We start from the raw sequence: 13,969 nt of genomic DNA on the forward strand, positions 1-13,969 counted from the left end.
GTATTCAATGCCTAGGGCTTCCTGTGATAATCAATTTTTCTCACTTTATTTTTAGCAACAACATCTTGTTACCGGTGGGCACCACAGATGTCATTTGGACAGGAAACAAATATTGAAAAAAAAAAAATCACAAATAAAAAAAATAAAATCAAGGTAGCCTAATAAGATCACGAGTCCAGTCGGGGTTCAGAGATTGCTAGCAGGTAACGAAGCTATTGGTATAAAAAAAAAAAAACCAACAATTCGATTGATTGCCAGACAATTTAGAAAGGGAAATAAAGAAAAATAAAATATATATGTAAAGTTTCCATTGAATAAATGAAGTAAAATTAATCAACAATGGAGAAAAAAAATTTAAATTAAAAAACAAGTAAAATTGTATAAATTATTTGCATAATAACATCGAGATAAATAATGACTTTTATCAATAATTAAAATATTAATACGAGCATTAAACAAGTTTTATATTTTATAAAAAATTACAAGACAGTTTTAAATTGCAAAACTATTAACAATTATTATAAAAATTATTAATGACAAATAATAGTCTGTATAATAATCTCAAGTATTTCAACAATTTGAAGAATGGTTTGGAATCAATCTGTGTCAAGTGAAGATAATATGTCATTTATGCATACATACTATTTTACTTTGTCATTATAGTGGTAATAAATAATCTACAGTCGAGTGTTGCAAATTTGACATATAATAATTTTACAGAGTAACATCTGTGACATTGAATGACTGAATGCCATTGGTGAGTAGCTTCTGGATACAACAGTATTTAGACTAAGCATATCGGTTGGCACATAATGAACAAGTAGATAAATATAAAAAAATATATAATTGACGTTTTTTATTATAATAACTTGCCATTTTGTTAATCACAATTTTGCAAAAAAAAAAAAAAATGAGTCATAAAAAAATGGTGGGTAAAAAACTACAAGTTTTATATTTTTTTAGTAAAAAAAATGTATAAATATTTCCAAGTAAAAAAAATATATTATATTAAAAAATATAAACCTAAAATATCTAAATTATATTTAAATTTTAAACATGAAAAATTAGAATATATTCTATTTAATATAATGCATAAATACATTTGATTTTTCATGATGAAATTAAATTATAATTAATGCATCTTTTAAATACAATTAAATTTTTAAATATTTTTTTTAACTTGAGTTATACAACTATTTTATTATTATAAATCTTGACAATTTTATAGTAAATTGCCTCGTCTGTCATGATGAAGAATGACCATCTGCTATTTTGTACACTTAACTGGATATTATCAGTTCATTTAGTGTCATTTTGACGTAAATTCTTGCTCATCAATGTTTATTTATTTTTTTTTTTTTGAAACGATTAAAATATCATTTTTATTTTAATATACCGTTGATGTAAGTGAAAACTTGACTATTTTTATTATTTTATTTATGTCTTTTATAATTTATGTTTGTATTTCATTTTAATTTTTTTTTTTTTCAAATGTGAATAAACACAAATGCAGAGAGTAGTGTCGTTTATATCAGTCTGGTAATAAAAATAGTAGAAAATAAATAATCGTGTGCTATATCATGTCTTTATAGTTAAAGATAGCGTTGATTCGATGTTGCATATGCGTTGATATTAAAACCACAGGAGGGAAAACTCTGTCACGATCGATTCTTCATGGTTAACTTGAAATAAACTTAACGCTTTCATCAATACGCGCATATATTCGTACGTCAGATATTCATTTTTTATATTTTTAATAAAATTTAAAGTGTATAATTATAACCGGGATCTATTGAAAATTAAAATTACAAATTTTATATTGACGAAAATTATTTTAATAAGCGGTAGGTATTGATAAAATCGGATATCGAGTCGATTCAAATTCAAACCAAACAAATAAGAGAAAAAAAAATGTGATTTAATGAATAGCTGAGGTAACGCTTTACTTATTTCAAATTAAGCTCATCTTTTTGTTCTTTTTTTTTTTTTTTTGTATTTATTTTGTAAATAGTACTTGCTGTATATATTATATAAAATGAGGTTTTACCTCGAGAGATTCTTTTATTTACTGGAATGACGAAAAAAAAAAAAATAAAGACAAAAGATTTACCGATGATAATTTTTTTTTTGAATTATAAAAATATTATAATAAATAAATAAATAAAAAACATGTTGTTTTTTTCTATTTAATAAAAAAACTTTTAGATTTACTGAAAATTGATAAATTAAAGATAGTTTTCACTGTCATTCATAAATACTCACTTGACATCAGTAATATAGAAAAGAAAATTTAACCTCGAATAACCTTATGCAAAAAAATTTTCGGACATGCCAATAACTCTAAACTCGAAAAGTAAGAAAAAAAAAAAGAAAAATTTTTACTACAAAAAGTTTTCAATAAAAGTGCTTCCAGATACTATAACCATTGGTTATACCATAAATTTTCTGAACAAGTTTTTTTTAATTTTTTTATTTCAATATAAGAAAATCGATTTCTTTACATACTTTTTCCCGTATCTGTTATAGAAAATTTCTCTTATTTTATCATAAATAAAAAAAAAAAAAAATTCTTATTACTAGACAATTAATTTTTTATTTTTCAATTGAAAAATAATTAAAAAATTATTTAATATAATAAATAACAATCAATGATTCTCAAGTGAATGGATGACATGTTACTTTGAATATATACAGGTAGATATTGCTTGAAGTTTTTGACGGGTTTACAGTACGCACTGTTAGAAATGAAGATGCATAAACCATAATGAATGAATGTAATTTTAATATATATAGTTATGTTCAATACTGACAATGCGTCTGAATCATGTATCGAAGAGTAGAGTGTCTGGTTTTGGCAATGGATATCAACATACAGAGTATACATATTCATATTTTGCTATGGTAAATGATCACAACGCTGTGTCCAATAAATTTACTCGTGTGGTGTGAATATGTGTGTGGTTGTTGCAACACAAGGCCAAAAGGGCCAGAGACAGAAACACTATTATCATCATCATCACCATCACTATAGAGTCACCACTATAAAGACTGGATCCAACTGGAAGAGAGTGGTAATACTCAAGGTGACTAATATCAAGAAAGGTTATGCACATTACGTATCAATTTTTTTTTTTAAATAATTTTTTTCGACCAACAAATATTAATAACATCAGTGTTTCGCACGAGTGATTACATTCGCTCTGCATTTGACTAGGGATATTAAAGTTATCACTTTTTATATTGATTAATATAAATAAATTTATGAAAATTTTTCACTGTAATATTTGGTTCATGCTTCAATAGTTATAAGCATAAAATATATGTCGTAATAAATCATTACTTGTCAAAATGCAACATTTATTTATACTTTTTTATATGTATCAATGTAAATATCAATATCATCATAAAATTTGAATTAAAGTTTTAATAAATAATTTATTTAATTTAATATTGTATATAATTTTTATTGCAAAAAAAAAAAAAAAATAATATTTAACCACATTTTTTTAATTTATGATTTAAATTATATATTGAATAAATCAGGAGAATTCGATCGAATATTTTGCTACATAATTTTTCTCGATATAGATATATGATAGAGAATAAATATATGTACAATTGTTGAATACAGTTTCTATGGTAGAGCAATAAATCAGATTACCAATGCTATTTGTATTTCTGCTGACTTGGTGTTTATAATTTATTTATTTATAGTAAGAAAAGTAAAATAAACTTTAGATATTCGTGTGAACTGTAATCAATATATTTCATCATCTTGATGAATTCGATTCAGTGTATATGTATTTTTTATTTTTTTATTTTGCAATCTACTTTCTAATTCTATATAAAATATTAAAGTTTATTCAGTGAAATGTATTGTGTAAACTTTTATATTGTATTTCCAACTTTTAAATATATTAATTTTTTTTTTTTACAAACTGATAAATATTTAAATTCAATATTTATTATGTAAACTCTCGTATTTAGTATTTGAAAATTTAATTCATTTACCGATGGCCATAATTTAAAAAAATAATAAATTAAAAACAAAATTAAATTCATTTTTATTCTCAATTTTTGAGTGTGTGTGATGATAAAAATTAATTTAAAAAAAAAATAGAATAAACATATAATTGATATTGGATAAAATAAAACTGAGGACTTAATTATAACAGACTAAAAATGTGATATTCTTGCATGATTATCAATTAGCTCTGGTAGAATGTTATTATTACAGGGTCATTAATGGGTAGCATACACTGGTACGCTGAGTTATTGACCACTCCAGGCAGTTATCCGTTACGGATTTCTGTTGTACACATACAATATACGTGCTTTATGTATTGTTAGTCATGGTAATCACGTGTGTTGAACATCTTAATATACGTATATCCCATATAATCAATTTAAAAAAAAACTCTAAATATATCAAACTATCATTTATTTACAAGTATTAACTATTAATAATAATTTTTGTCTTAATTTTTGTATATTTCATATACAAATGCTACTATATTGATTTGATTTTGTCAGCATGATTCAGTTTGGTGTATACAATATGATATGACGACGTTAATTTCCGTTGAATATTCAATGAATAAACACAACTTTGATATCATCCATTGTATATTCTATATGATTGAATAAATTTTGAATACAGTTTAATAACAAACCTATCATATTCGAAATATATATGCTGATAAAATTTATGTTAACAAATGTCATTTTGTATATCTCAATATACAACTGATCAAAAATAAATAAATAAATAAATAATCACATTCTCAATATTATTGAAATATAAAAAATTAAAATAAATATATTTTAAAAAAATACTATCTGAAATTCGATTAATGTAGTTCAATATGTGTATATCAATGTCAATAATATTCGAAAACAGTGATTCACTATATGTGAAAATTTTTAACGTTTTTGGCATTTGAAATATTATACTGTGATTGATTGACAGGCTGCCTGATAAAACTGAATAATAGAATTTTTAACTTTTTTTCTATTTATGGATATTTTTTAATATTTATTTTTTAGTTAATAAAAATTATTGAATGAAAAAATAGATTGATTACTGATGAATTTATTGATGAATGAATAATAGCGGTTTTAATATGTAATTATACTAATGATATTTATTTTTAATTTAAATTATATATGAGTTATGTGTGATTAATTTAATTACTTACATGTTGGTCTGGTCCTGTTGGGTTTCGTCAGGGGTATCCATGGTCTCTGCGGTGGCTGATTTGCAGTCACTGAAATACAAAATAACAAACAATGTCAATTACAAATACCAGAATGATTCAAACCAAAAATTTAATTGATATAAATAAAAGAATAATAAAATTACTGGGATGTAGTGAATTTACAAATATATGCTATTTAAAATTAATTCTATTAATTAATATTTGATTGAGTGAAATGTTAATTGATCAATTTTAATTACGGATCCAAAATTAGTACATATTATTTTATATAAATAATATAATAAATAAATTTTTGACGTGACGTTTTTAAAAAAAATAACTTAATAAAGAAACTGAATATCCATTTAAAAATAAAACGAATAAATTATATTTGAAAAATTTATTATTTTTTTAAATTTAATCAAAACTTTGAGGTAAAAATAAAATTAATACAAGTCATCCAAGTTTAAGTAGCTTTTTACGATCACTCAGTGCATATATATATTTATAATCACCCTTCAACATGCAAGCTCTGTTATAGTTTTTAAAAAAATAAATAAATAAATAAATAAAAAGTCAGTTATAATTAAATTCAAAGTATACCACGAGTCATAATAAAACTTGGAAAAAATAAAATAATAAAAAATATATAGTGGCTTTTTTTTTTTTGATCTTTTATATATTAAGTATTAAAAAAAAAGGAAAAAAAATTTAACTGAAACTTTGAACAAATATCATATCCATTAATGTTAATTTAATCTCATAATTTTAGTAAAATACTAAAACCCCATAACCAGTATAATGAGATGGTAAAAGGGAGAGACTCCTTGAAAGTCGCATTAACGACTAGTCAAGTCTCTTCTGCGTAATTCAACCTTGACATAAATGAGGGTACATTAGATTTTGTACGTTGGTTGAAAAGAGGAATAAGTATAGTCATTATAACACGGATCTTCAGTTTCTCTCTATATGGCAATATTATACTGAGAATAAATATCATCAAAATTAACAATTCAAAATTCTTCTTGTCATCATTATAACACATATATCATACATTTTACAGTGCAAGTTTAAATAAATCTTGGCAATTTTTTAAAATATAAATATTCATCAATGTCAAAAGAAAAAAAGCAAAAAAAAAAATACACTTGCTCATTATTGTATAGTGGACAAAATGAATGAGTTGTGGTATTTTATGTTTACAATATTACACAATGTTTGAAATACCTTCAACTTGAATTTCTAATTATCTACATATGTGTGTACGTATATTCCATTATTAATTAAACTTTGTAAATTTGATGAATACATATAATGTATTTTGAGTATGTCGATATGAAACTGGAGAAATAAATGTTGAATGTACTCATCAACGTTAACAAGAATAACTGTTTAATCGGTGCAAACTACAAGTACAAAGGGTAACAAGGAGTGAAACAAAAGACAAAGATAAAGAACCCATATACATATCTATATATATTCTTGATTTCTCTCGCTAACTTTGATTGTATAGTAAATGTTGCCAAAGTCCTTTACAAACTATTCACTATACATATTTTTCATTGTTTCTTTTGTTATATTTAACATAAAGCATTTTCATAGCTTGATATAAATTAATTTTTATATTTATTCATTTTAATTAATCTTCATTAATTGACAATATATTTTTCAATTGCATTTACAGAGAAAAAGAATTTTTTTTTTGTAAATAAAAACGTGGAGTTTAGTTTGTAAAATCTGTTAGGGATGTTGATAAAACGACAAGCACCCTTAGCAAATTTATTAGACATAGGAAATAGGGTAAAATTGCCTGAAGGGAAGAGAGTCATGATACCCGTGGGACTATCATGGAGATTACGTAGGCGACGACGACGTGAGAGTTAAAATGAGATGATCCGTATGGACTGAGAGACAGAAAGAGGAGGAAAATATGTAAAAGATGTACGTGATACTTTAGTTGATCCCAATGTGACTTTGGCTGTCGTTTCTTGCACTTTATTCGATGTATATATATACATATATTGCAGAGATTGGTGCTATGCCTTGGGCAAATTCTAGCACAGATTGAGCGGTCAATTCAAGCAAGGAGGACCATGCTAGCTGCTATAGCAGGGTTGGATAGAAAACTTTTGTGACGTTGTTACTTTTCTTGATGCCCAAGGCAACACATACAAACACCAAGAAAATTAAACCATCAAAAGTAATTTTGAAATGCCTTCAAGGTGTGTATGACGTAACTTTTGTTCAACCATCAGTTTCAATATGACCTACATTAATTTAATAATAGCACAGTAATTATAAATCTTTTTTTTTTTTTGCCAATTATTTAATTTAATTAAGTGACGATGAATTATCAAATTAAATAATACCTGTAGAAATTAATTTTTATTTTTAACGACAAGTAAAATGTCAATAAAATAAAAATATGTTGAACTTTATCGAGACGATTAAATTAAGATTTAAATTAAAAATTATTCGAGAATATTTTTATTTTTTATTTATGATGAAAGATTATTTTTAAATGAATATAATATATTGATAATCAAATTTAAAATGACAAAAAAATTTTTATCATAAAAAAAAATTTTAAAACGTTGTGGAAATTAAATTATTATCATAAGTCAAATGAATTTTCACTTTTTTCAAGGAATAATAAAAGAGACGCATGTGATTTTTAATTAACTAGAATTCAGGCATAGTACTTTCATAGTATTTTTTTCCTAAATTCTTGGATCTTTCAAGTAATCTCGTGAACTATAAAGTGAAGACTTGATTGCCTAGATAAAACTTGTCTTCCACATGGGTCTCTTTTTCCCTTGTCTCTTTTATCTTCTTGTATATATAAATATACTTTTTTACTAACCTCGCTAATCCCACTGATAAAAAGGTTCAGCATACTGCACAAACCATTTAAAAAATAAAAAAATATAAATAAAATTAAATTAAAAAACTAAAACTCTAAAAACAAAAAATACATAAATTATCTAAAATAAAAAAAAAAAAATTACAATTCCATCAAGCTTTGAAATATTTATCTTTAAAAATTGAATTTTTTTTTTTTTTTTTATAATTAATAATTTATCTTTTGTACAATATTTTATACATTAAATTTTTTTATATAATTTTTTTTTGTATAATAATAATAGTATTAATAATAGTTAAACTTTTGATATAGTTTGTCGTTTTAAAACATGTAATTCAATGACTTTAATAACTTTGATAAAAAAACTTGTCTCAACGTTTTTTTTTTTTTTATATATTATTTTTTATTATAAATTAATTTCCATGAAAAGCGGTAAAATAGGTAAATAGCAGAGAAAATATTTGTCGAAGCGATGCAGATGTTTTTTTTTTTGATTACCTAACCTCGGGATATTTGATATTTTTCTCATCGAAATCAGAGACTTAATTAAGATATCGGTAAATTATATTTCAAAGAAAACCGTAAAATATAAAAATTATTAAAACTAGTTGGCCTATATCAATTTTTATTATTATTATTATATGCATGTAATAATTCTAAAAGACTTTTTACATATATAAATTTTTTATTCTAAAAAAATAGTTTACTAAAATTCATGAGTCGATGCAAAGAACTTATCCAATTATTTTCAATTTTTTTTCTTTAATATTGCAGAATTTTTTTCATTTAGATTATGCAGTACATTTTATGATATAAAAAATAAGTTGAAATAAAAATAAAAAATAAACTTGCAAAGTTGATGTTAATAAATAAAGATGGGATATTAGAAAATAAATTAAAAGTTAAAAAATAATATTAAGATGACAAAAAAAAAAAAATAAATAAAATAAAACAAAAATTGCAATGAATTATTGAAAAATAATAATCTTGAAGTAATTTAATATTAATTATATATAAATTAACAGTTAATATTGTATAAGTTTCATTGCCATTTCACAGTAATCCTATAATCCACAAATAGCCACTATAAAATACTGTCATCTTGCTAAAACTTTGTAATCCTCTTGAGACTATCAATTAACTTTTTTGTTTTTATTCATTTAACTTTAATTATTACTTAAAACTGCATTGAGTTTACATTAATAAGATTATTTTATCTATATATATATTCAAAGTTTTAGATTGAACAACTTTCAAGTAGTTTATATTTATTTACTCCTGCCATCAAAACCCCAAATAATAATAACGGGATATTTTGCTGAATTTCAATGATTATTTTTAACATGAAAAAGAAAAAGAAAAAATGTAATACCAAGTTGAATCACATGTATAATGACTTTCTATCAAAAACGACCAGATTTTATCGAATATAACTTTTATGAGGGTAAAAAAAGGTAAAGGTCATAGTTGAGTGATAAATTTTTATTGGAAAATTCAATGGCATATGATACGAAAACCGACGCCCTTATACTTGGCTATATACATCACAATTATAAATAAATTTTTTATATATATAATGTATTTTAAAAATAAACTATCAATAAATCAATTCTTTTATGTCGAATAATTTTTATTTAAAAAAGAAAAAAAGTATTAATTTATGTCATTAGTAAATATTTATATTAATATTTTAAAATTCAGTCAAAGTTGGAATAAATAATTTTAATATAGAGACATATAAGTTTATAGTTTGATGTGTATATGCGTTTGATGTAGCTAATGCAACTAGTGCTAGATATATTTTGAAAACATTTTCGGTTAATATATACATATTTATAGAGGAAGGACGAGATGTAAACATACACTTTGAAGAAAGTTTTAGTTTATACATGTTGAGTCAAAACTAAAGCTCTATACATATATGTATATTCACATGAATAAACATTTATATATGTTAGTTATATGCACAGGCATAGTAAAAGCACGTTGAGACGATAAGGGCCAACGTTGAAATAGCTTTTTGACGCTCAGAGGTAAACCCCCGAAGGGATTACTGGATTAAACGACGTCGCATTCTTTACGTCAGTGACTGAGACGGTTTATTAAAATGGAGCTTACATAGTCGTGGAGTAGAAAAATAAAAAAATTATATAAAAAAAATGTAGAGTTAGGGTGGTGTCTTGAATCGTATATATAAAATGTCTTTTAGCTGTGTAATCAGACCAACCAAAAAACCTTCCAAATAAAATGAGAAAGCCAGTTTTTCTTAACATAAAACAAATTTTTTTTTTTTTTCAGCTAAATTATATTTACGTAGTGGGTTATTTTTTATTTGAAATTTTACATTAACTCTAGGGTATATTTATTATTCTATAAATTTATTCTTTCAAAGAATTTTTATTAAAAGAAAAAAAAAAATTATAAAAATCATTTAACTTGGTAAGTAGTAATTTTGTTTTGGAAATTGAAAATTTTTGTTGACTATTATTTTGAATATTAAAAAATTCTAATTTTTGTTCATTTTATTTATCAGATAGTTGTCTATTTTTTTGTGATAATAATTTCACAACAATCTGATGAATATCTTGAATTTTTGGTTATCTTTGATTTAAAAAAAAACCATAAATTACAAGTCTTGTTAAACTTGATGCATCTGTAGTTTTTGATCATGACACGCCTTGTATTCGATTATTCTACAGATACATTTTGATAAAAATCTGATATGAAATAATACTTATGCTTGTGAATATAGATAAAGCCAATCGTGTGGAACAAAATAAAAAAAATAGAAAAATTTATCTACCAATAATCTTAACAGTCACTTGGTACGTTGAGAGATCTAAACCTTCAAAATAAATAAACTTTTTCAAAATATATTCTTAAATTTGCAAGTGTGTAAATGTTTTTCTCCGAAAAAAAAAAAAAAAATACAAAAATAAATAAATAAACTAAATTCAAAACATTTAATATAAATACAGTGTTTTCAATATAAAAGTTTTAAAAAAGTTTTTTGTTTTTAAATTGTAACAACTGTGAATGAGTTGAAAAGTGGAAATATGTTTCGATTAAGTTTGGTAAGGTGAATGAAACTGCGAAATCTTGATAAACTCGATTACCCAGAAGCTTACTCCTTACTGAGGTCATAAGGGGGTTAAGTTTTCCTTGTACTACAATATGATACACATATATATAAAATAAACGCCAACAAAGGCAAAGTGTCATTAAACCTAATATAAATTTAGATCACAAGTTTACTTGTGCAGTCTAATATATTTGTTTATTATTAATATGAAATATAATTTAATTAATTTTATATAAATTTAATTTAATTTTTTAAATTTTTTATTTGGTTTGCATTATTGCTATGAAATACTGGGTGGTCTTGAAAAATATCAACTTTGTAGATACTATTTTTTTCATAATAAAAATTATTAAATATATTATATAAAACATTTTGATATGTATTTTAATTAATTATTATCATTATCAATATTTATTAGATAAATAAAATGTAAAAAAAAAAATAAATATAAAATAATTCATACATAGTTATAGAATAGTTTTAAAAATAAAATTAAAAACTTTAATACTTAATTTTTATTTTCATCATTTTTTTTGTTTGCATCATAATTCAAGCTATCAGGTACTATTAGTACTTACTCAACTATCTAACAAAGTTGTATTGTTGCTTTTTATTATTTTATCACGTAGTTTTTTGTTGTGATTTTATTTGTCGTTTTGATTACTATATTTTTTTATTTGCTATATATTTCATCCAGAATGATATGACATGGAAATGTCAAATTGACAAAGTTAGAAATTGTTATGTGTTATCTATTTTGCTATATCTGTCGGGATGCATATTGCAATGTGATATGAACTATGGGAAGTCATTCAAGGTGCATCCGTTTTCAAAGTTCTTAAAATAGACGAACACGAGAGAAATTGTCACAGTTTGTATATCTGCAGAGTTTGAAAAACTACCTATATGAAATATTGATAATTTTTATTATTTATTTTTTAATAATGTATCGAAAAATGTTGAGTATTGAAATATTTAAATTTTCACAATATTAATACTGAATTTAAATTAATATAAAATATTATTACAGAATATTATTTGTGATTTTAATAAATCCATTTGTTCTTTCAAAACCACAAAAAAATTTTAAAAATTCTGAAGATGTCATACGAGATATTGGATGGCTTTTTGATATCGAAGGAGTATCAGAAAATAAAATAAAACATAAAGATAATTCAAATATTTGTGAAACAGATGGCTGCAAATTTCTTGGTTTGTAATTTAAAAAAAAATAAAAAAATTAATTAACCCAAATAAATTATTATTAAATTTGATTAATTAATTTAATTATAAACTTTTTTAATTTAGCAAAAGAAATAAAGAAAGGTATGAATAAAACAGTCAATCCTTGTGATGATTTTTATGAATATATGTGTGGAGAATGGGAATCAAAAATAACAATACCATCACATTTACCAAGTTGGGGTCGTATGGAAATGTTTCAAGCTGCTACTCACGAAAGAATGAAAGGTAATTTAAATAATAAATTAATTAATTATTCATAATTTATCATAAAAATAATTTAAGTAATGAAAATTAATTTTTTTGTGAATTATTTTTTAAGGTATACTAGAAACAAAAGCTGAACCAAATGATATACTTCCTGTGAGACAAGCAAAAAAATGGTATCGTGCTTGTATGAATATTAATAATCTTGAAAAACTTGATATTAAACCATTGGAGTCAATATTGATGCAAATTGGAGGTTGGCCAATGACAATGGATGATGAAGAATGGGATGAAAATGATCATACATGGCAAAATGTTGAACGTTATTATTTTGATCTAACTGGATCATATATTTTTTATGATATTGAAGCATCATATTCTAGATCTGAAGATCCAAAAGATTCACATTTAGAACTAACGGTTAATAATTGATTTATATATTAATTTATTTATAAAGAAAAGAATTTTTTTTAAATTAATTTAAATACTATTTAATAATGTATTGATTGACACACAGATAGGTTCAGGTGATATTCCATTGTCCAGTGATTTTCCAGAAAAATATAGAAATTATACAGGAAATGATTACGATGCATATATTGATTTAATTGAAGGAGTTGTAAGGGAATTTATTGAACACAACAGAGCTGATATTAAACAAGAAGTATTTGAAAAAAATGTCCGGGATGTTGTTGAATTTGAAAAAAAAATTTACATGGTATTTATTATAAAAAAATTTATTATAATAAATTGGATGTGTTGTTAAAATTTTTTTATTTTAGTTTGCAGAAGATTTGAAATATTCTTATGAAGAGACAACAGTTGGTGAAGTAGTTGAGTCTTATAATTCAGATGTAAAAGATATAGATGACGCAGATATTGTAAGTAAAAAAAAATTTTAAAAATAAAAATTTTTTTACGAACAAATAAATAATGGTGTGCGTTAAAATTTTAGCTTGATATTCGTTCATTGATAAAACGTGTATTTACTATGGGAAAAATGAAACTGAAAGATTCAACTCCAATTTACACAGTGTATGATAATTACTTGGCTGGCATTACTAAAGTATTAAGTGAAACACCAAAAAAAACAATAAGTAAAGTATAAAAAAATATTACTAATATATTAAATTATGGTACAAATAAAATTTAATTAATTTAATAAATTAAATTGTTTTAGTTAATTATATCCACTGGCATTTCATAAGTAATATGCTTCGATATACAAGTGAAAAAATGAGAGCACTTTTGTTTAAATTAAAAGAAACCAAATATGGAGTTAAAGAAAGACCACCACGGTTAGCTAATTAAATCATTGATTTTTTTTAATTATTAAAATGTAAATTAATGATTGATCATGATAATATACATTCTGTA

The 13,969-nt window shown here is 23.4% G+C and overlaps 1 protein-coding gene across 6 annotated transcripts in view; it reads right to left on the minus strand.

Annotated features, from left to right (window-relative positions):
- Positions 1–13,969, minus strand: part of LOC122850019 (CCR4-NOT transcription complex subunit 6-like) — a 208,892-nt gene that overhangs the window by 11,834 nt on the left and 183,089 nt on the right. For all 6 annotated transcript variants that reach the window (XM_044148970.1, XM_044148968.1, XM_044148969.1 and 3 more), the window contains one exon: positions 5,199–5,267. In XM_044148970.1, the coding sequence (XP_044004905.1) occupies positions 5,199–5,267 (69 nt within the window). The remainder of the gene's footprint in view (positions 1–5,198; positions 5,268–13,969) is intronic.

The sequence above is a fragment of the Aphidius gifuensis genome, linkage group LG2 (genome assembly GCF_014905175.1).
Source record: "Aphidius gifuensis isolate YNYX2018 linkage group LG2, ASM1490517v1, whole genome shotgun sequence".
In the NCBI taxonomy this organism is placed as follows: domain Eukaryota; kingdom Metazoa; phylum Arthropoda; class Insecta; order Hymenoptera; family Braconidae; genus Aphidius; species Aphidius gifuensis.